Below are 25,717 nucleotides of genomic sequence, written 5' to 3' on the forward strand. Positions count from 1 at the left end.
CCTTTTAAATCACCTGAAATACAGACTCTAAGGAGTAACTGCTTTGAGGGGTGGTGTTTTGTTAAGTGACTGGTTCCCAGCTTGTCACAACCCTCAGACAGTGTCTAGGACCAACTTTCAGAAGCCACAAAGGGAAAAGAATAAATTAGTAGCGTGTATTTATTTGAGTTCGGTTACAATACACAGACAAGGAGGACGCTGAACGTATTACTGAGATATTTTTTGCAGCTGCAGGTAACATGAGTGACAATGCACAGAGCAGCAGTCAGAGGAAAGAAGTTGTTTGCATAAATACAGACACCGGAGTACAGGGATTTCACAGTTTTCACAGCAGTATGTTACAACTTTACAGTTTAAATTACTACACCAGAGCTTGAGTAACATTGGTTATACATCAGCAGTGGTCCCAATATTCAGGTACAATCAGACCAAGGATGAGAATACAGTTTAAAAAAAAAAAAAAAAGCTGAAGTCATGGCTTATGGGAATGATGGGCACATTCCCCTTCATATTACCAGAGTAATGTTCTGTAAGACTGTGCCCATGAGCCAAACTTTCTCCCCAAAACCCTTAATCTCTTCTGGAAACAAAATGAAATGAGAGAGTAGAAAAACTAAAACGGTGAGAGACAGTATTAAATACAGCAGGTAACAGAGGGAATAGCACAAGTTTTGGTTTTATTAGAGTAAGTTTCTATTCTTATAAAACAGTCGCTTTGCACAGTTTGACCAGGCAGCTCGACGCCTCTGTCCCAACGGGCTTTATATGTCACAGTCCCACCGTGGCTGTCCCCTGGACAGTGACATTCTGTCCTCGTGCAGTGACATTCCAGGGCAACACCAGCTTCTCACATGGTCATGTGCTCTGGTAGGACATAGGATATGTCATCCCACGGGTGACGGTACAGACCCTGCTTCAATCTCTTCTGGTCCAGGTAGTGTCCTGAAATGACAATAGTTTCTGTTACAGAATTCCCATCCCTCCTCCTTGTCTTTGCCTGGGAACAACTTGGAGTTCTGGAGTACACAGAGTCCCCCCGAGGTTCAGGTTTGTCCAGTGTTCCTGGGGCAGGGCAGCCCCAGCAGATGGGAAGGGGTGGGGAGGTGGCAAACTCACCAATGAATCCCATACTCCTGCCCAGTACAAAGATGCCATTGAGAGCTCCTATATCAATATATTCATCTGCTTCTTCTCTGCAAAAGGAAGGAAATTAAATAGCTCCTGGTAGTGATCTATTTAAGAAATCAATGTCAGACAGGCTGAGAACCTGCTCTAGTGCCAGAAGCCACATGAATTCATGTGACAGCTTTCTGCCCCCAAGGCTAGGCTATGTTTCCTTCCCAGTGCCCTGAAATCCTGCCCCCCAGGAGCTGGCAGGGCAGCTCCCATCACCCAAGTACAGCCCCCTCCCTACTCACCGTGTGAAAGAGCCACAATTCCTGAGTACATCAACAAAGGCCACTCCAATAATGCCGTCTACATTCAGGATAAGGTTTGGTTTCTGCAGGAAATGAAAACACCCCAATGAAGATGTTAGCAGTGCAAATGGTGTTCACCTGGCACCTCCCACACCAAGGGTGACTTCACGGTTTTCTGTAACTGGGGACACACCAGCCCAGTGATGGAGAGGCAGCTCAGGCAGCCTGAGCAAGAGCCACAGGCTCTTAAATGGGAATGCTGGAAAACCAGCCTCAAAGAAGGGGCCTGTTGGATTAAGCCACAGAGATTCTCTGCCATGGCCCAACACGCCAATGGCCTTCAATTTACATCCAGCAGTGCCAGTGTGGACAGTGGCCACAGAGATGATGGTTTGGCTTGTTCAGCATTTTCTTGGCATCCAAATGCCTTAAAGCCTTTCCAAATTGCAGCTGTAAATGGCCTCAACTCTACTACAGAAACACAACCCCCAGCAACAACTTCTGAAGCATTGCACTTAAAACACATTGTGAACCTCAGTCACTTTCCCTCCCAAGAGAACCAGTCCTCAGAGCAGTTCAGTGCTGGCGTCTTTCACCTTGGAAGTTGTGATTTTCTCTACTTCAAGTGCGTAGTCCAGCAGTGGAGTGGCCGGGAAGTGCTGCTTCACGTAGTCCTTGAGAATCTGAACTCTCATGTCGGGGTTGTTTATCTGCAGGTTCAGAGCATGTTACAGTCACTGATGCTGCCTCTTACACAGGTACCTGACATCAGCTTTACTTATTGTAGGGTTGGGACAACTTGGTCAATAGCTGCCTCAAACCTGACAATTTGCTTTCCTTTGTTTTTGCTCTCCCTCACCTTCAGTAAAAATCCCTCCTGTTTGTCCTAACACAGTTTTCTTACCGATTTGACTCTGTGTCCAATGCCCATGATCAGCTTCCCTTCCTTCTTCATCTTGTTCACAAACTCCATGGGGATAATCCCGCTGTCAAAGGCTTTGCTGAACATTTTGGCTGCAGCATCCAGTGCTCCCCCAAACCGGTCACCCTGGGTGTAGGACACAAAGGGAATTGCAGCAAAGGACTCCACAGTTCAGGTACAAAACAAACACAAGATTATCTCCCCCATCCACCCTACTGGTCTCTGTGACACCCATGACATTAAAGTTGGGTGGGCACATGAGAGAAAACATCTGGTTTTAACTCAGACAAGTGCCAATATGGAGTCAACACGTCTCTGCTACAGATGTGGGGGAAAATGCAATCCCAAAGTCTGTTTTAGTCACATTTTTGCTTGTCAGTCTTGGAAGAAACCAGGCAACCAAACATGGGCAATACTGACAGCAATTTGGCTGCTACAAAATACTTCTAGACTCAGATGAGACAAACTAGTTCTGGCTTACTGGAAAAAGGACACAGTTTGAAACAGAGAGCACTGGACTATTAGAGTTGAAATTCAAGGTGTGAATGAATAGACATCACCAGCCCATGGCTCTGCAGCCAATCCAAATCTTAAATTAATAGTAATGGAACCTAGAAGAGTAATTAATAACAAAAGCTAAACCTCCTGGATCTCAGGTACTCACAATAGTGAGAAGGCCTGAAGTGAGGCTTGAGACGAGATCTTTGCCAGCCCTGGCGCAGACAATGGTGTTGTGAGCCCCAGACACGGCCGGCCCATGGTCTGCTGTCACCATCAGGCACATCTCGATGAACTGGCAGGCGTACCTGGGCAACCTGGGCACAGACACCGGGTCAGTCAGGGGACAGAACACAAGTGAAAATGCTTGTCAAGTCTCCAGTCTCTCCAGAGCTGAGATGACACAATAAACAAGTAGTCAGAGAGTGTGAATCAGGCCTAGAACAAAGAAATATCCTCAATGCACCACAAAACTTGTGGAAAACTCCATCCTAAGACTAAAACATATTGTATGTAGCCTGAAATGCTCACATGGTCTAAAAAGGAGGGATTACAGAGATGGCATTCCAGTGAATCTACCTTCACAAAGGAATCCTGGAATTACTTTTTTGCTTAGAAGTCTACTAACAAACAAGAAAAACTCCAAACTGAAGAATTTGTGATCTTTCACAAGAGCTGCCTCACCTCCTCTGAAACCAGAGCAGGCCCAGAACCCCTCCAATTCCCATCTCCTCTTTGAAGACCTCGGTGATGGGCATCCCAGCATAGATCAGCTCCTGCCCTCGCTCGTCACAGATGCTGGTCATGAAGGAAGCTGGTTTGCGAATCAGTCCCAGCTCCTGGAATGGCAGCGTAAAGATGGGATGTTAAACACCCACACGGGCAGCAAGGGCAGCACCGGGCAGAGCAGGCAAACAGCAACGCCTGAGGCTTGCCCTCAGAGCAGCTTCCACAGCTCAGAACCAGCACAGCCAGGGAGCTCACAAGTAACACTACAAAGCACAAGGTGTAACCCCAACACGGCATCCAGAATCCCAGCAAATGCCTTGTCTGGTTCCAAGGAACCCAAAAGCTCACCCTTGCCCAGGAGTAATCCATTGGCACAGTTGGAGGAGGCACTTCCTCAGCTGGTTCGATCACTTTTCTGGCCACAAGATCCTGGTACACAGACCTAGGGAGAGAATCCATTTGGTCCTTTCAAGGGATCCAAGCGAGGTGGTCCTAACCCAGACCTTAAAACCCCACAATAAGTAACAGCTGCTTTCCTTAAGCAGGAATATATTCCCCATGAGGCCAGAATCAGTGCCCTGACTGCTTTTGTCTCTGCTGAAGGTGCTCTGTGAGTGTGACTTACTGAATGAGCTCTCCCAGCTCATCGAAACTCCGGGGAACAAACACCCCAGCTTCCTTCAAGGCCTTGTTCTTTGCCACAGCAGTTTCAGAAGCCTGGTTGGCACAAGCTCCTGCATGGCCAAACTGCACCTACAAATAGGAGAAGGGAGAACAGTAAGGACTACAGGCTCCCATTCCCACTCCAGAAGCAGGTGGCTATTGGAATGTGTTGCATTCCCTGGGATCTTTGGGCTCCCTTCATAAGTAAGCAGAATCCCCTGGAAATCTCCTGTGACACACCATAGAAGCACAAAAAGCTTTTATCATTTATATTTATGAACTTCTGCACATTAAAGTTGCCACTGGCAATTCTGGAAAGTTTAGGCACAGTGAGAGAATTGGGTTTTTCTCCTCGTTGTGGATTTATCCTTATTCTATGTGTTTTTCCCCTTTTTGCACATACCTCTGAGGAGAACATGGTGGCACAGGTACCAATACACCAGCACACCACTGGCTTGGTGATCCGGCCTTCTTTAATGCCCCTGCAGATCTTGTACTCCTCTGTGCCTCCGATCTGCAGGGAGAGAGATATGGTTCCAAACTGCACTTTTGTGGAAACCAGCTCCAAGACACACACGGAAGCATTGCTGGGATTTTCCTTCCTTTTCCACCAAGTAACAGCTGAAGTCTCAGAACAAAGTTTCCTGAATTTTGGGGTTTTTTTTTTTGAAGTAGGGAAGACTACACTTGCCTGTGGAATGCATGCAATTTCTTTTGATAAAAGCAGCAATAAATAAAAATTGGGATAATCAAGAACAGTATAAGTAGCTGCTATTTAGCAGGTCAGATGCTCCCAAAACAAAATCACATACGGGTATTTCTCAGGTAGGAGTGAAGTGGTCTCACTCACCTCCCCCAGTACTACAATCATCTTCACTCCTGGAGTATCCTGATAACGCAAGACATGATCCATAAAAGTTGAGCCAGGATATCTGTGTGCAATACAGGGGAAAATTGATTTCATAAACTTATCTGAAAGAAAAAAATCAACAGCCAACCTGCCCTTCTTCCTCCAAATTACCAATTCTGTTGACTGACTTGAAAACCAGAATCTGCTGAAGATGCCGACTCGTACCTGTCTCCTCCGATGGCCACCCCCTCATAGACCCCGTCGGTGGTTCGGGAGATGATGTTGTTGAGCTCGTTGGACATTCCTCCAGACCGGGACACGTAGGCCACGCTGCCAGGGCGGTACAGCTTCGATGCCAGGATATTATCCAGCATGCCTCCTGTGTTGCCTATTTTAAAGCAACCGGGCTTGATCCCACCAACCTACAAGAAAGATGTAAAGCCCTTTAAAACGCCACGAAACAGAGGAATGTTTCTGTAAGGCAGCCTTGTCAGCACTTGTGCAGACAAGGGAGGATGGCAAGGACTTTAAAATGAGAGACTAACACACACCTCCTGTGACTAAAAACAAAGCAAATTGTAGGACACACTTTATCCACTGGAGAAAGCTGATCAGTACTTACAGTTGCAGGCCCAATGATGGTGACTCCTTTTTTATCAGCTGCCTTGATCAGTTTGCGCGTCAGGGCCTCTGGAATGCCCTCGGCAATAATGGCAATGGTGCGGATCTGCAGCAAGAGAAAGAAAACCATGGGTACCCACAGAAGTTGCCCCTTGTCAGGCCCCTGGGAGGTCACTCCATGCACTCTCATCCGGGAAGGCCCAGTGCACAGATCCACAGTCTGTCATAATCTTCCCAGCAGTCTCAATGCTCTGGGTCAGGGAATTTTCTCCCCCTTGCACATCAGAGCAGCACTGTATTTTAATCAGCCTGAAGTAGTTACTCCCAACCAAGAGGTACCGAGTTCCTCTTATGCTAATTGCAAGCCCAGCATCAGGATTGTGATGGAACCCCAAGTACCTTCCTTACAGTCTGTAAGGGCTTAGAATTGGGGTGTTTATCTGCCAAGCTGGAAGATCAAGACAATTCACTAATGCCATCACAGTTTAAGAAACACTAGTACCCAGCTGAAAGGGTCTTCTCTTGGGCTTCTTCTGGACCCCACGCTCACCTGGGGATAATTCATGGTTTCCACAGTGCTGTCGTAGGCAGAGCGCAAAGACGCAAAGTTGATGAGAACATCCACCTCTGGGTGCTTCCTCATGGCATCTGACATATTCTTGTAGACTGGGATCAGGATTTCTTTGTGGCCCCAGTAGAACTTCTGCCTGTGGTCACCGCTGTGGAGGAGAAGACGGAAAAGCCCTGACCTTTAGGCTGCTGGAAAGGCAAAGGGACACAGTGCATGCAGACAGAGGAGTTTACAAACCCCGTGCTCAGCCCCCGAGACCGACTGAGACACTCACGAGCACGTGAGCATGTGTGGGGAGGGACCATATGACAGCAGAAGGTTCTTCAGAGTATAGGACAGAGCAGCGTATGGAAGGAGACGGGCTAATGGGGACAGAGGCATCCAGCAAGATGAATAAGCTCTCCCACAGTGAAGTTACCAGAGCCTTAACTCTACTCCAAGCTGGAAGACAGAATGAGGCACAGAAAGAGTAATGAATGAGAGGTGTGCAAAGCTGCATCACTGGGCTGGAGCAAACACCAGGCTGGGGGAACGGGAAATCAGCATCTGTGGGGAACAGCCAGGACAGCAATGGGAGGATGAGTTTCCCAATCCTGCTACAGTGAGACACTGCCCACCCCAAGGCACTGGAGGGGAAGCACCTGGGAAGGTTTCACTGTAGGTATTTTGTACACAGCAGATGCGCTGACCAGGACTGCATTAACTCTGACTGTGCAGTCATTTAAGAGTGTAGAGACACTGGCTGTGTTCCCATACTGGTATATTCGTGACAGAACATTCCAGGTTTTGCCAGCCTGGCTTCCACCAAAAGGTCAAGCAGAATCAGATAATTACAGGTAGCCTTAAACCTTAATCCCTATTGCTTTTTCTTCCGTAATCAACTGCAGCTCTGCCAGGGGCTGCCACTCACCCGTGGCTGTGCCTGCACTCAGCACCCCAAGGTTTGCACTTGCTGAGAAGTTATTACAGAGCTGCAATTACCATCAGAGCTGCAGAGTAACAGTGCAAGGTCTTAATTGTCAAGAGGAGAAATTCTCTGCAGGACAGAGGTTGATTAGACATCAGCTCTCCAGGATGTCTGTAAATACCACAGGAATGAAGCAAGGCTCCTGCCTGGCTCTGTGCTCCCACCTCACTGCACTGGAAGTGACAGCCACTGCTTCCCTGCTCCCTACCTGTCCTGTTCCACAGCGAGACCCCCACACTCAGGGGGTACAATGACACAGCTCACACACAGCCATGCTCTGGAAGTTCCTCCTGAGGCTGACTTGAACCACTTAACAGTCCCTCACATCCCCATAGGGATGAGTACAAGAGGGTGAACACCACAAGGGAACTCTCTATCCCACTGAAGGAACCATGGGCTTCCTGCCTGCTAAGGAACCACTGCTGCTATTGGAAAGAGCATGAACAAGATTTTAGGGGTTTTTTTAAATTTTGTTTGGCTACACACCAGCCAGACTGCTTTAGCAGAGTGACTATGATTCTGGCTAATATTTGGAGGGGAAATTCCTGCTGCTGCAGGCCCAAATCAAGGTGTCTCAGACAAGCACATGTCAAAGAACAGACATGGGGAAGGAGCCTTACACACCCTCCTGCCTCTGCTGAGCCTGGGGCTGTACGGAAAGTCCAGGCAGTCACACCTGCCTTACTCACTGAGTGAAGAACACAACTTGGACACCTTTTGACAGGCACATGAAGTGAAACTTCAGTTCTGCGGTGAACATTCAGCTGCTTCAACAGCACAGCCCAAAATCAGTGGTTGAGGGAAACTGAGCAGCCTGCAAAGCCAAGCCGGGAGTGGAAGGGAGCAGAGGAGAAGGTGTTCCAGCAGGGATGGAGTCCAGGGCAGAGCTCCACTAAAGAACCACAGAGACCGGGAGAGGAGGAAGTTCACAGAAGAGTTGGAGGGAAGCAGTCAAAAGTGATGCAGTCACAGGCTACTTACGTGAACGGATAAACCATGGCAGCCACTGACGGCTCGTCCCGGGAGCAAACGTAATCAAAGTCCAGCATTCCTTGGACAGCCCGGGTCTGCATCCCCCACACGATCGCTTTGGTGTGGCGGCTGAACAGCGTCGTGGCTTTACCTGCTCAGAGAGGGCAAAGAAACAAACCATTTTGTTCAAACTGCACATCTGAGCAAGACCCAAACTGCGGCTTTGCCAAACGGCTGCTGAAAGGCTCCTGAGTGAGCATATTCCCCTCCCTCCAAACTGAGCCAAGACGTGAACTGCAGGATGGAGTAGCCACACTGTCCAAATTAAGGAAGAAACTGTAAATGAAGCACAGCAACCCCTTCCCTGGATTCTGAACACAACAGCCAGGTTTTGGGGTTCACTAAACGGGCAAGTGAATTGCAGGGTGGAGCTGGTGTAGGAGAGGAGAGAAGTGAAAACTACCATTCATCTTCCTCCCAGTTTTCTTCTGCAAAGCTGAAGAGAACTTTGAATTTTATTTATTGATTTGCATGTGGCCCACAGGAGGTTTGTCAGGGCACCACAGAAGAACAATAGGAAATAAAAAGAAAAGCAGGAAATGGAGGGAACAAAAAGTAAAGGGGCTCAACGCACTCAGCTTTTCTTTTCAGTATTTTTTTTTTAATGACCAGAATCCAATACAAACTTGATGGCTCCAAGAACTTATATATAGCACAAAACTTGGCTTCAGTGGACAGAGTCACAGGAAAGGCAACAGTTCAGCCAGTGGGGATGGACTGTTGGCCTAAAGCCTATTTACACCACTTGTCACAGCACACTGTTGGGTCCCTCCCTTTGACTCCAAGCAGAATTTGTTTTAAAACTTGTAAAAACTCAGAGCTGGTCCACCTGCTGATGCCAACTCAAGCTATTGCTGAGTTCCTTCTGGCTTTGAATCAAAGGTAAACAGTGTTAGGGATTAAACAGGACACTGGCTTCAACAAGGAATCAATCCCTGCTCTCCAGACCTACACACTCACAGTTCAGATTCAACTGCAACTTGACTTGTTACTAGGGATTTGCTTACCATGAAAATTCTGTTTATCTTGTAGGTGCCTGCAAGGAGGCAGCATGAGTGTTCCCAGGAACAGTAAAATGCAGGCCCAGAGAGGTGATGCTGTTTGTCTGAGATCACACAAGCAATAATCTGAGAATTCCCCTTCTAATGTCCCTCTTCATGATAAGGGAGGTAACTTGAAGCTCTAATTTGCCCCTGATCCAGCAGTTTATTCTCACCCAGCACAGAGCTCAAGAGAATCTTAAAGGTACTTTCCAAGTCTGATAAGCAGGGCCCCTGCACTACTTTGCTTCCTTTTGAAACAAGATGCCAGTTATTGGGCATAGTTAGTGACTCCTCCTTTTGGAAATCAAGGTAACAGAGCTTTTCACAATGTGTCTGGGGCTGTTCTTCTCTGTAATGGTTGTGGGGAGGGAAGAAAAATTGAAGTTTGAGACCAGCCCCTCTCTCCCTCGGAAATAAAGTGTTTGTGCAAAGGCATATGTGATCTACACTTGAAAAACCAGATGAGAAGGTCACATGGTGACAGCTAAATATGCTGGGCAGGCGGGAAGACCAGACAACACGGCAAACTTTTGGAGAGAAAAGACAGCCACAAAACTAAGAACTAAAAGTCAGCTGCCAGCAAGGCCAGGCACATTCAGCTGGTCACACGGGTCCTACCTGAGCCAGGTGTCGAGGCTGGGATTGAATCTGTTAAAGAGAGAATCACTCAGGCAACAGCGTGACAGAGCTGGCTGCTGCCAGCCCAACGGCCGGGCACATGGGCAGGTGCTGAGCTGCCCTCCTCCCCACAGCACTCGGGGCTTTTGGGTTTTGCTTTTGTTAAAAAAAAACACAAAAGTGACAGCTAAAACCACCTAACTACACTCAAGACAAAGATAAGCAGGTACCATGGAATTGCTTCCCTTTATGTCCAGGGAAAAAAAAAAAAAAGGCATTTGTCTTGTGCCCATCCTGCCTTTGGGAGCAGCAGAGCACTGCCAGCTGGCATTCCCAGGGCTGGACTTACCAAGAGGTGCTGTTGGTTTTGCCTTCTTGGCTGGAGCAATCCCATCTGTTTTGGACTCGGAGAAGGAGGCGGTTCTGCTCGGTGCAGGAGTCTGAAAGATTCAGAAACCAAGTCAGTGAGGGACAGCGCCAGGAACAACTGGAGCACAGAGGAGGAAACGGCCACTTTGGCCACGCTGGTCTGCTACAAAGAAAACCAAAGAAAATTGATTTTAAGATAAGGCTGTTTCAGTCACGCAAGGGAAAACTCCTTAATGACCCAGTAGGTACAACAGTCACATTTTGGATTTGAGAGGTCGCGTTTTCTGCACGAGCGAGGTGGGCATTGGGGTGGCCCTTCCTCAAACCACGCGGGCAGAGCCATGTTTGCTTTTCTAAAGCTTCCTACAAATACAGCCGTGGCCAAGACCCATTTCCAGCCTGTCCCCTTTCACGGCACAGGGGGAACTCACCGAGGGGCTGCCACTGGCGTTGAGGAGGAAGTTGGCAGTGTGGGCAGCAGCAGGAGGTTGGTTGGGGATCGGTCGGTGGCCCAGAGCCATGCCCACGATCGCAGTCATGTGAGTCTCCGTGCCAAAGACATGGATGGGGATCCCAGTGGTCTTCCCTGTGGAGACACACAGCAGCAGTCAGCCTTGGATGGGGGGGAAAGGAGCAAGGTGAGCTTCTGTCAAAGGGAAACATTTAACCTTGAGAAGGCTCAGCAGAAACCAGGTGGAAGAAACAGGATTCAAGAACAAAAGGAAAAGCTTGGTCCTTACCAACTTCTCCCATGACACGTAACCCTTCCTGGTAGTTCGGGCCTCCTCTTCGTACAAAGATCTTCACCTCATGCTCCTTCAGAGGGCCCTGGTAATCCTTAATCGCTCTCACAATGCCCTAGAAGAAATACACAGGACAGGTGACCTGGGCAGCCTGACCTTTACCCTGTCCCATCATCTCAGGAAGTCCTGGAAGAGATGGACTATCAGCCTCAGCCCAACAGGGAACTGGGAAGAAAGGCCTGGGGCTGACAACTGTGTGTTTGCTGGTGCTTCTGACTGGTCACTTACTTTAAAGGTGGCTGCCACATTGGTGAAGTTTGCAATGCTGCCTCCAATGATCAGGATCTTCCCTGAGGGAAGAAAAACATGTGTAAATAGAACTGTTTTAAGAGCAGCATACTCCAAGATCATGAAGCAATTTAGGACAAAGTGAAACAAAGCTGCAGTGCAGACTAGCCAGTTGTTTATAGTTGTGTTTAGTAGAGCCTGGAAGATAAGAGCTTTGCAACAACCAGGAATGTTTGATAACAATCTCTCAGGCTCCATAGAAAACCACAAGTCCTGTCTCTGAAGGAAGAGCCGACAAAAATCCACTTCTGCTTCCCTCTGAAGGCAGCAGTACATTGAGAGCTCTGCCAGGGAGGGCTAAGCAGAGTAACAGCCCTGATTTGTTGAGGTTTTTCCTCCACACACAGCTTCATAGCTTTGGAATTGCAGCATCTCCCTCACCTTCTGGGTGCTTCTCTCGGGTCATGAGGGAGAGGATGGTCTTGGCGTAGTCATAGGTCTGCTGCTCACTGGGGGCTCCCGAGTACTCCCCGTAGTTTGCCAGTTCATTCACACCCCCCAGGTCACAAATGGTGTCACTATAAAAGTTATTTAAGAGGTTAGTTATAATTTGAGTCACTACAAAGGTCTTAAAGCATTCCAAAGCCCTGGGAAAGTGGCACTCAGAAAAGAGGGACTGTGCTGTCTGCTGAAAACAAAGCTGCTCTCCCCTTGGTGCCAGTCTTAGTCTTGTCATACTCCCTTAGATATGATGGGAACTCAATGACCACTACAGCAACAATATTGACCTCAACACCCTCCAGCCAGCTCAATTCTTTCCAAGTCAAAAAGAAACTGTATCTCAACCTCCCAGAATTAAATTCCCTGGGGAACACTATGTTCCAGCTTGGTGAGAAATCTGCACAGCACCTTCATTCTAAAGGGATCCCGAATGTCAGTATGAGAAAAACAGCTTTAGAACAGTCTGCTTGCCACAGGCTGCAGAATTATGTTCTTCCAGCACTGTAAATGCACCCCCTTCTCTGGAAACCTTGTTCCTGTTACCTGTACACCACCGAGGCACCACCACCAGCCACCATGGTCCAGATCCTGCCTTTGGGGTTCAGGATCGTAAGCTTCAGGCTGGCCCCACTCTTGGCATCCAGGTCAGCAACGTAGGCTTCCTGCAGGGAGAGCAGCACAACCTCAACTTCCTTCTGCATCTGCCTTTTCCATCCCAAGGGTCAGTGCTGGGTGTCAGCAGAGCTACAGACACCGTGTTTGTAAGGGACAGAGGCCCAGTGCCATCTCTCCATCCAGTCACAAAATCTGAACAGAACTGAAGAGTCTGTTCTGACCTTGTCTGAGACTGAGGCCAGACAAAAACCTAAAAATCATCACACCCATGGTGACCACTCTGGCTGTGCTGCAGCCAGGAATGTAATCACTGAGAGCTGTCATTTGGCTCACCATGGTGCTCCTGCAGCCCAGCGTGCCAGGCTGCTGAGCAGCACTTCATCGGAGTTCATTAACATTCCCAGCAAAGACTGTGCCATAACAACCTTCCCAGGCACTCGCAGAGGGATGATTCAGAGACAAAACCTGAACTAATCCTTTTAAGAGCAAATTGAGTTGAGTGTTGGCACCCAGCAAGCTACATGGAGAGGAACAGCTAAATGGATTTCCTGGCCACGGTACAAAAACCTTCCAACTGAAGCATAATTATAATTATTGAAATGAAAAAATCAGGACAGAAATCCTTTTGGAGAGAGCAGAACAGTCACCTGAAATAAGTAACAGAATAACTAAGGAGAGAGCTCTATTTCCAATAGCTTCTGAAGCTCCTGGGAGCTGTCTGGAGCTGTCTGGAGCAGTGCTTGTGCATCCAGCAGCACAGACCCAGGGAATTTGGAGAGGAAGCAGACACTGCTGGCTTTACAAAGGGCTGCCTGCAGGTCTCATCTTGTCCTCGCATTTTGGGAAAACAGGTGCATTAACATCTTAACTTCTGACTTGAAAGCCTGAGAGACGGTAATTATTTTCTCTGAATTCACACTTAGATGCTGCATTTGCACACAGCTGCTGCTCTGCTCTCAGAACTGCCACTGACACATTGAGGGAACTACAGCTCCCACGAGGCTGCCAGTAACCACTGCTTCACAAAAAAGTGATGCTGAGGGGAACAACATGGGCAGGAACCACAGAAGCAAGCTCTGTACAGGTACAGAGCTCTGGCACACAGCTGAGGGAAGTTAAGTATCAGTCTCCATTTAAAAAAGTCAGTTCTGAACTAAAGAACCAAAAGAACATCCAAGAAGAGCTGGGAAGCGATTGCAGTTCAGAGTGTGATTATGAGCAGTCCCAGGACTACAGCTACCTGTACACAGGTCAGCATGAACAGCACTGCCAAAGTGTTGGAAACACAGCAAAACCACTGGAAACCGGGCATACAAGCATTGAGGAATTCATCTTGCAGGCCACAGGGAAGGAATCTGGGCTGTCACTTGCCTCGGGATAAGCTTCCCTGCCAAAGGGAGGGGGGAACTCCACATCTCCCCACTTCACTTTGCAGATGTAGTCAGCCGTCGCGTCAATCTTCGCAGCCAGATCAAGGATGTAAACACCATCCTTAGTCACTACTGCAGTGAAAAACATCACAATTAGCTCTAGTTTGTACAAGGACATGTTATAAGTTTACTTCAACATCTGATACCACAGAGATCATTGCTAAAGCCAGGTCACTGCTGCTCCCCCCAGCACTGGGCAGCATTTACCAGCCCCAGCAGGTTCCCTGAGGAATTAACCAGTGACTGTGGTCATGGCCCAGGCTCTGCCTCAGGGGATGTTTTGTTCTAACAAAGCAAATATTACATTCTTCAGTTCTGCCTTAACATCCCTTTCAATGGAATTTTTCATTTGCTTATTTTAAGTCACTCAACGAGCAGCCCCAAGACACATCACAGCCACCTCTGTGCTTCTGCACATGGCACCTGGTGCTGTTGTGAACTACAGAACCCAGAGAAGGATCAAGAACACATTCCAGCAGTTCAGAACAGGAAGTTCTGTTCCCAAAAATATCCATTACCTAGTGGATTGATCTCGAGGTATGTGAAATACAGATCTTCATAAAGGTTGAACAGTCCACAGATGAAGCTGGCCAATATGCTGTAAAACAAAACAAAAATAAAAAAAAAAGTGACACAAGTTAATGAAAGCAGCCAAATCTAAGCACAGCCTGCTCAGTTCATTGGTATTTGTGGCAAATCTACTCAGCATCAATTTCTTTCATTCTCATTCATCTTCTCTGGAAGGAGCCTGGGTGATGACTCAAGGGAAGGAAGACCTTGATGACTCATCCTAATTACCCTCCACCAAACTCTGTGAGGACACAGTTGCTCACAACTGTCAGAGCTGTGCAGTCTGATTTATCTCCCCAGGAGACAGACGCACTTGGTTGTCTTCCTGCTGATTCCCATCTTTGTCAGATCTGAGCTTCCTCATCTGTGATGGGGAGGAGGCTGCAGTGAACTGATGGAGTGACAGGCTCCTTCAGCCCTTCAGTGCTGCACAATGCCAGCAAGGATTACGTTGTGTTTGGAAAAATCATGACTCATATTAAGATAATGAGGTATGGGCAGCTAATTGAGGGAGATGGAGAAGCCTTGAGATCTACAGAGATGCTGCAGGAACAACTTTGGAGACTGGGCCAGAGCAAGGGACAGGGCAGTTCTGACTTAGCAGTCAGATCCACATCTTATCACTATTTCCACTAAACAAAAGAAACTTCTAAGCTGGCACAAAGGATCAGAATTCAGTACATGTCTCCAGTCTCAGAGGTCGAGACCTGAGCAGGCTGAGAAGTGCTGCTGCCAAGTGAAGGCTCAGCACTAAACCTTATTTTGGGTTTCACAGGCAGCTCAGATAAGGTCAGAGAACTTGGATTCAGGATTCATGGCATATTCTGGAGAGCAGCAAGAAGGGCAGGAGCGTGAAGTTCAAGGTGAGCAGAACTGAGGGATGTGACACTGAGATAAAGGAGAGCAGCTGCTGCGTGGCTGGTCCTGCCCAGAACTGGCAGCTGTACTTACTCCTTCTTGTCTGCTGGTGCGTGCTGCAGGAGGTGCTTCTTCACATCTGATTCACTGAGCTTCTCATCCACTGCCACGAGCAGCTTCTGAGCTTTGGCATCCACATCTCCCACATCCACACCCCCTTCGTGGTGGAAGAGCACATAGTCTCCCTCACGGGCAGCGTATATGCACACGTAGAACTCCTCCTCCTGCACCACAGAGCAGGGACAAAGATTAGCCACTGACACCCAGAGAAGACCCTGGAGAGGCTCTTGTGCCAGTGCCAGGGATGGGGCACCCAAGCCCACCGTGGAGCTTCCCCAGGAGCAGCAGTGCTGGAGTGGCCCCGACACTGCCTGGGGTCGTGCAGGCTGTGCACTGACCCCGTGAGCTCAGCAGCACACCCCCAAACTTCTGCCTTGCCTTCTCCACTGTACCCATCCAGCAAAGTGTGCAAGTCCAAAGAGATTTAAAAGCCTTTTTTAAGGCTTTATTTGGGGTACTAACCTGTTTGTGAGGGACGAAGGGTTCGATCAGAAAATTCTTTAGGATTCCCTTCGCATTAGCAATCTGGGGGCAGAAAACAAGACAAACACCCATAACCACTTGTCCAGCCTCCACATTTGTGACAGCACAAGGCAAGCTTTGAGAATTAATCAGCACTGCTCTGAGATAGCTCTTATCCAAGCACCTCTCCACCAGGCCTCCTGGAGAACCACTCCTCCCTCTCCAGCACAGCATCCAGCACTGTCACCAAGGATATCTGGTTACAGGAGTCAGTCACCTTCCCCGTTCCTGACAGGACAGAGGGGTATCACAATTACACTGGGACAGCTGCTCTCACCTCCTGTTCCAGAGACAGCACCATCACAGAGCCCTGCTCAGCACAGTAAGACACAGGAGTACTCGAGCTGCTCTTGGAGCATTGGAAAAAATCAGAAGTGAGGGAATTCCTGAGTGGCAGGAGCAGAGGCCTCAGAGCAGTGCTCGCCCTGAAGCGATGTCAGGGAGAATGGAAGAGCAAGAGAACCCTTTATCCTCTTCCTACAGGGGCACACAACTACAGCAAGGTCCCAAGAACTGCCCTGTGTAGGCACTTTCCTGCTATTCAAACCCTGGCCTGGCTCAAGGGACACTCCCACACATGGGGGATACTCCCTGCTCCCGAGGACACCAGTGGTCCCAAGCCCGTGGCCCAGTCCTTGCTTTAGATGTGGTTGTTGTATTGTGCTAAAGGAGTGATTTCCACACCCATTGTTTTCCCGACACACAAGATGCAGTTCCTGGTGTTTCCCAATTCTCCAGGCAGCTGCACCGGCTCAGAGCTGGAGCCAGCAGCAAATCAATCCCAGCAGGGCCAAAGGCATCAATTCCTTGAGGCAGCAGAACTCCATCAGCTCCCGACACACGGCAGCAGGGATGGCAGGCACTTTGTTATCATTAGCATTGCAGTGCCATTCCCAGGAAAATAAATATATCAGGGCAGCACTGAGTTAAAATAGGGACCTGAAGTAACACTCAGTCATCAGCCAAAACACACGAGCTGGCTGCAGTAGGGGACACTTTTATGACAGCTTTTACACTGTCTTGGGTGTTACGGAGAAGCAGCAGAGCCAGCTCAAACCAGCATCCAGCTACCAGCAGCTGACTCCCAGGGGAAGGGAATTTCAAAGTGGTGCTAATTCCTGCTGAGTTCCCACCGGCCCTGCACAGACAGCAGAGGCACAGGGAGCACCAGGCTCTGTGCCCTGTCATGGTGTGTCAGTTCTCAGGGTTCATTTACCAGCAGCAAGTTCACACGTGGGACAGTTTCTCACTTGCTTTTTGCACCACCATCACACGGGTTTGAAACCTCCAGAAGCAAGAGAAACACCCACACGCCAGCAGGGTCAGGAGAGACAGGAAAAAGTGGCCTTGTCCTTGCTGCTGAGGTGACACTCACCGTGGTTTCGTGGCCCAGGCGCTGCTTGAGCCAAGCCTTCACCTGATCCAGAGTGAGGTTGATCCCAACCAGTCCAAGCTTCCCACGTCTCTTGATGAGCTGATCTGGCTTCACCACCAAACGCTACAAGGTTGGGCAAGAGATTCAAAGGAAGAAGCGTTAGAAAGTGACTTTGGTCAAGCAGTTCTCTGCAGATAGTGAAGCAAAAACCTAGATCAGCTCTGTACAGCACAGATCCTTGCAGAATTTCTTTAATCTTGGCAAATCCAGCTCCTCGTACAACATGCCTGCAAGGTTTTTTTACAGTATACTTCAAGAAAAGCTGCTTTGTTTCTACTCAGCCGTGAGCAGACATCAGAGACTGAGGTGACAGTTTGTTCTGGCTTTTTTTGATGAAAAAAAATGTGAGTGTCACGGCAGGCACAGTCAGTTGCTCACAAATAAAACCCAAACCCAACAACTCCTGCTGTCACTACACATTGCTTATGAGACTGGCCAGGGCCAGGGGTCACGCATATTTTAGTCAACTGACAGTAGCTTTCTATAAGATACCCATGGAAGGCTGCTCCTGGGTTACACACTTATCTCTAGCTTGCAAATATCTGATTAAAAACAAAGCAGAACTGGGTGCCATTCTCCTGTGCTGCTGATGTGTTCTGGAACTTCAGCAGCAGGAGTGGAGTCAGAACACACTGTGTTGAGGTACAGGACACTGAGCACGGTCTTGCTGCTGGACCCTGCAGCCCTTTCTAGCCTTACAGAACCTGCCTTAAGGCCCAAGAGCATCCTCGCTCCCTTCTGGCTTCCTGCAAGGCTTTTAGAAGCAGTGCTGATCTCCTCCTGCAGTTCACTCAGGCACTTGAGCATAGAACATTTAATTAGTGCAGGGCTTCTATCAGTCAGTCAGTCAAGGACTGTGAGACATTCATGTTCTCCAGCCAACGACTTAATATAATTAACCACTGGGAAGAAGCCAGCTTGGACAGCTAATAAAAAGAGCTCTGGATATATTTACTCTACAGAAAGTGCGTGGCTATGACACACAGAGATATAAAAGACCTTGCGTTGAAAAAGAAGGAAAAAAAAAGTTTTCCTTGACATTTTGCCTGGATACAGGAAAACTAAGCAGTGTCCTAACTGGACACTGGATAAAGCCAGCCACAGAGAGAGCACTCCCTAATTTCAGACAGCAAGGTTTTGAGAACAGGGACTGACATCTCTGCCTGAATCAGCCTTCTCTACCTCCTGTGCAGTTATGAGCGGCTTGTTTGCAGCTCTCTCTGCTCCTGTGTTTCAGTCCTTCAAGGAGTTGCACAATCAGCCCCCCACGAGGTGATACTGAGCCTTGAAGCAAGGCTTGTTTCTTCACCAGGGTTGGGAGTGACCGTGGCAGAGCAGCAGCAGCGACTGGTCCTTGGGGAAGGACCCTGAGCAGGGCTCAGGCACTCCAGGAAGGCAGGTCCTGCTGTCCTTACCTCGCTCAGGAGCCAGGGGTGGTCCTGGGTGAGCCGTGCCCAGTCCGTGGCCGGGGTGACCCGGGCATACTTGAAGCGGTTCTGGATGGCAGAGGACGTGCAGATGTACTTGTACAAGAACTCCTTCCCCGTCTGCTCGGAGATGGCTTTGGCTGACATGGCTACCTAGTCTGGACGGGGAAAAACACAAAAATCCATCAGGAACAGAGCCCTGTTGTGGCTGAGAAATCCCCATTACCCACTTCAACACAAACCCAGAGCTGGGCTCTGTCTCCCCATTAAACATAAACATCAAAAAACTCACCTGACAAGCAAGAACTATTCATGTTGCTTATAATTTCTACCCCATTCCCCTGCCCTGAACAGTTTTGGTCCAGCCTTTCCTGCAGGGAAAGGCAGAATCCCAGGAGCCTGTCCCAGCCACGAGAGCCTTTCCCAAACCCTCAGCTTGGAGCATCCAGGGGGTGCCCAGCTCAGGCAGCTGCTCTCAAACCTCGCAGCACCCCAGGTTTGCTGCTGGGGGGTCTGTGCAACACATCTATCACTTCTTCTGGTGCTGCTCCAGGGAGGGAACCCCTCCCTCCCACCCACTTCCCTACAGCCTCCCACGTTCCCAGTGCGAGCTTGACTGCAGGCACATCAGCAACCCCCATCCCTTTCCTAAAGGGAAAGGAAAACGCTGCCAGGATTACCAAAACCAGAACACGTTTACATCATTGTTTTTTCTTGTTTCCAAACCAGATGTCTTGGAAGGAGCTTCACACCCGACAGAATAAGATGCTCAAGACAACGAAGATTAAGGATAGACAGGTTGGGGGGTTTTTTTGTTGTTTGTTTGGGTTTCTTTTAAGAAAAAATTCCTAATTCCATGGAATTCGGATGGGGGATGGCTTTATTCTCTTTTCGAGTGTCTTCCAAACTGATGTAAGTAAATGACTTATGATCTCAAGGCTGTAACTTTTCTTTCCAATAGGCAGCAACAAAGTCATAGGTGTCAAAGATGCATTTCTTTTTAGCTGCCATAAACATTTATTTTAAAGAATATTTCATTCCAGTGACCCTGTCTGCATGTGTCACACATCAGAACTGAGTTCTGTCATCAGCCAGTGGGTTTAGTATGTCTGAGGGGTCAGACTGCTGACAGAGAGGCTTGAGCAGTGGCTCCTGCTGCATTCTGAGTGACTGGGGTCATGTTCCTGTTCCCCAAGCACAGCCAATGTGGAAGGAAACAAAAGCACACTTGGGATGGATTCTGGGAGAGCTGCAAAGCAGAAAGGCACCAACACAGAAAGGAGAAGCTCAGATTCCATCTGAGCACCTGGACAGTGAAGTACTGGAATGGCTCAGTAAGACCCACTACCTGTCCTCACAAAACAGAGACCCACAGAGGCAAACAGTTTAAAAATTCCAGTTATTTCTTGTGCTGCCCTCTGGGAAACAACCATTAGTAATCAGCTGGGTTACTCACCCAGGGAATAATTAGCCATCATTAGAAATAAAGAACTTTTCCCTAGAGCAGGAAGGAGGAGATTTGGTCCATCCCAACATTAGTAGGAGGCAGATTGCATTCCCTGAGCCTCCAGAACGAAACAGGTTGGACTAAGTGCTGTTACTGAAAGCTGATAACTAAGCTTAAGGACCAGCAGTCAGATCCGCTGCTGACATCTTTTCAAATGCAGCTCCAGGGTTAAAAATCACAAAGGCAAAGCTACTGAAGGGCCAAAAGACTTTACAGACCAGCAGGGCTGCTCTCAGGGAGTTATGATGTAAAGCCCTAAATAGTTGCAGCACAGCTTCCAATTTAATCCTGTTTCAAAACAGCATCAGGCAATGTTTCTGCAGCTCCCCATCTTTCATCAGAACCAATCCCCACTCTTGTCACCAGAAACACTTGCCCCTAACATTGCCTGCTGAAAACAGCCCTGTTGGTTTATTAGCCCAGTGCCAAAGCCAACGTGGCCCAAGGAGAGGGGAGTTCTTGTGAGCAGCCAGAGGAGACCAACCACCAAACCCCAAACCAACATCCCAGCCCTGTCCTGCAGGCACACACAGACACACTCAGCTCCCACAGACCCCACACCGCTGCCCTGCCTCACAGCTGCACACCCCCCCCGTACCAGAGTGCTGAAAACTTTCCATTAGGATTTTTGCTTTAAAACAGAGGTATTTCTGAGAGCAAACCCTGCTCCCATGGTGCCTGCAGCCATTTGTTCTGCCTGGGAGGAAGCTGGAATACTCCTGATTCATATCCCTTCAAAATCCATCAACTCCACAATCTGCTCAGGGCCAGTCCCAGTCCCAGAGAAACAGCATCACATTTCACTGCAGCACCAGCAAATGGGTAAAAGAAAGTGGCAAAAATATTTCTTTAAAAAAACCCAAGTATTTTGCCATTTCTCCAGGGTAGTCACAGAGCCCCTGAACAGCACTGCAGAACTTCAGTCCACGTTTACAAATCAAACCACTCAAGCTGAGGCCAGTTATGTCAACGAATCACCTGCAATTGCAAGAAACTGGACCCAGGATACCCCTCAGGTCTTATCAAAAACAGTCCTGTAAAAACCATCAGCGGGAAAAAGTGACAGAAATGGGATTCCTAAAACCCAAGGGACACAAAGTGTGGGGCACTCCCAGGAGAGTGGCCCTGTGGAGCTGCTCCTCTCAGAACCATTCCTGGTCATCACCTCAGTTTTCCAGTAATGCTACCGGGGCAAAGAAAGGAAACCAGAGGATTATTACAATAGCAGTAGATGAAAAATAACAACATCCTCATGCCATGGCAACAGAACAGCAGGAATGAGGCTGTTCTGACCTTATCTGCCTGAGGTTCAGATTTCCTAAACACCGGTAAGTCTTTAATCACGCCCCTCACTCCGTTTTGCTGCCCCTAACTCAGTTTTTCCGCTGCTCCAACCCCGCCTTTCTGTTGGGACACACAGCACAAAACAATTGCTTCAGTCTGCTGAACTGTTAAGCTAAGAGATCAGCAGGAAAAAATACATAGGGCATCAGCAATTCCTGGCTGTGTGCGCTCGTGCAGGTCCCTTGACAACCAGGGAGACCCGATCCGAGCACCTCCATTAACTTCCTGCATCTGTTCTGCAAACACCAAGCAGGGGCACGGACTCGAGTCACCATTCTCTGCAGTTTCCCAGGACTGGGGCAGGTTCAGACTCTCATCTTGTCAGGGATAATCTTGTTTTCAGTCATGCTTATCACCTGCAGTGCTGGAGAGAGCAATGGCTGCACCTCTGAAGAAAGGGAGGAAAGAAAAGTCCCTATCTCTGTCCCAAACACAAACTGTGTGGTAACAATGTTCTCTTTCACCGCTTCACACCCAGACACTGCTCTGTTCATCATTCATTAGCCAAGACTGACCTGCAATTTTCTCACCACTTCAGGTCCCAGACCTTGCACCCACCACACACAAGGGCAGATTCAAGTCAGCAGCACAAAAAGCCTTTTCCAATCTGCTCCCACTGTGCAACCTCCGCTGCACGAGGTTTTGGATAGGGGCAGATGGAATTCAGTTTCTAACTTGTGCTGCCTCTCCAGCTGCCTGTGATGATTCCCTGGACACTGTACCTGCATTATCACAACCCTTCAGAGCCAGTTACAAACTGCCTTGCCTTTCCCTTGAAGGGTCTATGATGGAAGCACAGCTGGTTGCTGGCCAAATCTGCCGAGCCAAGGACGATCTACTGCCACTTTAAACCGTTTCCCACAGCATATGCCGTGAAGTTTTCAGTTAAAAGGTGACAGATCATCAGATCACAGAATAGTTGAGGTTAGAGGGGACTCAGGAGGATACCCAGCCCAACCTCAGGCTCAAAGCAGGGTCAGCTCTGGGGCCAGCCCGGGTCACCGGGGCCATTCCTGTGTTTGAAGCAGAGCTCTCTCCTATGGATGTCACACACCTTGTCTTGGTTTGACAAGTGCAAGTGGTTTGACTGGTTTAAGAATAAGTTCTTTCTGGAAGTGCCACAGATTTGTGTTCATTTACTGAGGTTCCAACACAAACAGCTTCCCTGCAACACCTGAGACCTCTCATCATCCATACCCACCAATTCAAGAAGTGCTGGATTCCAGCCTTTGCTGGTAAGTCCAGAGCAAGTAAGAGTCATGGATTAGAGCACATTTTCAGGAGCTCAGCAGCATGTATTCCCTCAAAACATTACCTGTCAAATACGCTAAGAGGTTTATATTTGAGGAATGTTCCCCAAATGTACTGACAGAGAAATACAGTAGGATGGCAAGAGGCAGGCAAGGATCCTAGAGCTGGATGTTGTGTTTGCTGTGACACAACTGATACACCTGCCCCAATACCAGCTGAAGGGAACATGCAGCAGATCCAAAGGAAACATAAATGGAGAAACAGGGAGGCATTCCTGACACAGAATCCAGGTAAAGTCTCCCTGACTCCCAAGAGATCAACGATGTGGCATTAACTCAGCGCAACACGGTCTGCTCTGCAAGGGGAGGAAAAGGTATTAAAGGCACTGATTTGGTTTGTTTTTCTTCAAACCCTTTCTGGTTGCAGAGTTGTAACTCCACTTCACCAGTCTGTGTTCAGACAGACCATGCTGCTCAGTACCATGCTCCAATCCTACCTGAACAATGCTTCTGCCAGGAGGAAAGGACTCCCTCCCCAGTGAAGATTTCTCGCCCGCTCTCCCAAGAATTATGTCAACAAACTCATATGGCAAAGCAGCCTTCCCACTCCATCCCGGGTCACTTATTAACGCAGTTCAAGCTCAGCCAGTATTTTCAGCCCACGGCAGCACGAAGAGTTACATCAGCTCCCACCTGGCAGTGCCCACGTTTCAGCAGAGCACAGCGAGGGCCAGCACCGGGTCATGGTCCCGCAGCAGCGGTTGGGAAATGCAGTGCGGGGTGATGCAAGCAGGTGCTGCTTGCCCAGCTCTGGGGGAGGCTCCCCACACACGTGGAACCCCTGAGAGCAACGCGGCAGCCAGGGAGGGGAAGGGACCAGGGACTGGGTTACGTGTGGCCAACGGAGAGCAGTGGACGGGCTCCACACACCTGGTGAGTGCCCACTGCCACAAGTGGGGAATTTGGAACCCTGTCGTTAAAGGCCATCTTATTCTGCAGCCTTGGGAAGGTCCTTAATATGTTTATTCCTTAAATCCTTCCCATGTTGCTTGCACAGTGGAAGCAGTGGCAGGTTCCCTGGCAGAATTCCCAACCGTGGCTGTTGGGAATCACTTCAGGCAGCACTGGAACAGTGGGAAAAGCCCTGCTACCTGGAGAGTGCTGCAGAGCCTCACATGCAGGAAACTCAATACAGTTTGATCACAGCATTGGGCAGCAGAGCTGATGCTCTGAACTCCAAACCCAACTAGGGATAAGAACAAGTACAGACACCTACAAACAGGATATTCAGGATGCACCTCAGCCTTCAGCTTTTAGATGCTGCTGCAGAAAACAAATAGTTCAACAGAGGGATGGGAGAGTCTGTACAACAGGATGAGAATTTCGAAAGCAGCAAGACAAACAGGAGGTGTTTGCAGGCAGCAAACAGGAGAGCTGGAACACAGCCACCTGTCCCGGGAAGGGAGCGACACGCGCTGTGCACCCTCCTGCTCGTACGGGAACAGCGAGATCCCGACACGGGACTGCCCCTCCAGGATGGCCACGAAGGGATTTTCCTCCTGGCAGGGGGTGCAGGTGCTTTGGCCAAGGCCCTCCTGGACCTGCCTGGGAAAGGAACAGACGCCCAAAGCCGGAGCGCGGAGCTGCCGCGGGCACAGCCCGGGGCAACTTCCCAGCCCCTCGCTGATGCCTGCGCTGTGCCCCCGCACATCGCCCGCGCCCCAGCGCGCCCCGGCCACCGGCACCGCTCCGGGGACACCCCGGCAAGGTCAGGGCGGCCGTGCCGGCGGGAGCGCGGGGCTCCGCTCCGGCCGCCCCCCGCTCGCGGCCGCACACCCGCCCCTTGAGCGAGACCACGGCGCTCCCGGGGCCGGCCCGCCCTCCAGCGAGCCGGTGGGGCCGGGGCCGGCCGGAACCACGGCGGCTCCCGACACGCAGCCCCTTCCACTGCCGCCCCAGGGAGCGGCCCCGCGAGGCCCCGCCATGTGCCGGGCAGAGCCGCAGCCGCTCTCCGGGGCGGGCGGACCCCCCTCCGCAGCGGCGGGGCCCGACGCCCCCGCACTCACCCGGGCGCCGCTCGGCTGCGTTGCCCCGCTCCGCTCCCGCCCGGCCGCGCTCCCGCCGCCGCCGCCGCCGCCTTTTGTTCGCCGAGCGCGGCCCCCTCGGCCCATCGGGTCACGGCACCCGCCGCCGCCCATTGGCCGCCGCGGCCGCCACGTGCACGTTGCCTGAGCGCCGGCCGCGCGCCCATTGGCCACCGCGGGTGGGGCGCGGCCGCGGGGCCTTGTGGGAGTTGTAGTCCCGCCCACCCTCCGCCCCGCCCCCCGGCGGCGCTCGCGGCCGTGACCCCCCCGCCGCTGACGTAATCGGGGCCCTAATGACGTCACCGGCACCGGGAGCGGGGCTTGTTCCCCGGCGCCGGGACGGGCCGAGGAGTCTCCCGCGGGCTGTGCTGCAACTGCGCGGGCGGGCGGTGCCCGCGGGGGAGTGGCGGCGCCGCCGGAGCCGGTTCTCCGGTCCCAGCGCGGGCGGCACCGCTGGAGCGCGATCCCCGGGGAAGCGGCCAACGGGAGGCTCACGGAGCTTCCCGAGGCACCGGGAACGCTGGGGGGGCAAGGCCGTCCTGCCTCCTCTTTGTGCCATTTCCTCACCAGCCTCTCACGGCGGCCGTCACGGCTCTGCTGCTTCCCAGAAACACCCATCCCACGTTCACTTTTTCCCTGGTATTTCCAGCCTGTGACTAACGCGCTCATCAGCAGTGCTGAGGGGGCACCCGGCGCGGTCTCTGCCCCGGCGGCCGGGGCTG

The 25,717-nt window shown here is 50.2% G+C and overlaps 1 protein-coding gene across 3 annotated transcripts; it reads right to left on the reverse strand.

Annotated features, from left to right (window-relative positions):
• Window positions 1-136: 136 nt before the first annotated feature.
• Window positions 137-25,053, reverse strand: ACLY (ATP citrate lyase). Of its 3 annotated transcripts, none has more exons than XM_027701469.1 (29): window positions 24,978-25,053; window positions 18,799-18,968; window positions 17,324-17,446; window positions 15,889-15,951; window positions 15,400-15,590; window positions 14,397-14,476; window positions 13,820-13,947; window positions 12,377-12,495; window positions 11,774-11,910; window positions 11,333-11,394; window positions 11,042-11,159; window positions 10,733-10,887; window positions 10,282-10,372; window positions 9,933-9,962; window positions 8,221-8,362; window positions 6,252-6,420; window positions 5,703-5,807; window positions 5,306-5,502; window positions 5,081-5,162; window positions 4,634-4,744; window positions 4,193-4,320; window positions 3,916-4,009; window positions 3,523-3,677; window positions 3,005-3,155; window positions 2,323-2,466; window positions 2,015-2,128; window positions 1,419-1,501; window positions 1,117-1,193; window positions 137-942 (listed from the first exon to the last, which is right to left on the reverse strand). In XM_027701469.1, exons 2-29 carry the CDS (start codon window positions 18,955-18,957, stop codon window positions 848-850), a joined length of 3,303 nt encoding a protein of 1,100 aa, XP_027557270.1. In that variant the 5' UTR covers window positions 18,958-18,968; window positions 24,978-25,053; the 3' UTR covers window positions 137-847. The 3 variants fall into 3 exon arrangements, with proteins under 3 accessions (XP_027557270.1, XP_027557269.1, XP_027557273.1); XM_027701468.1 differs by having other exon boundaries at window positions 13,820-13,950; XM_027701472.1 differs by lacking the exons at window positions 9,933-9,962; window positions 24,978-25,053 and having other exon boundaries at window positions 640-942; window positions 13,820-13,950; window positions 18,799-18,957.
• Between the last annotated feature and the right edge of the window lie 664 nt (window positions 25,054-25,717).

Source organism: Neopelma chrysocephalum, unplaced genomic scaffold, assembly GCF_003984885.1.
Source record: "Neopelma chrysocephalum unplaced genomic scaffold, ASM398488v2 Primary Assembly neopelma1_157, whole genome shotgun sequence".
In the NCBI taxonomy this organism is placed as follows: Eukaryota; Metazoa; Chordata; class Aves; order Passeriformes; family Pipridae; genus Neopelma; species Neopelma chrysocephalum.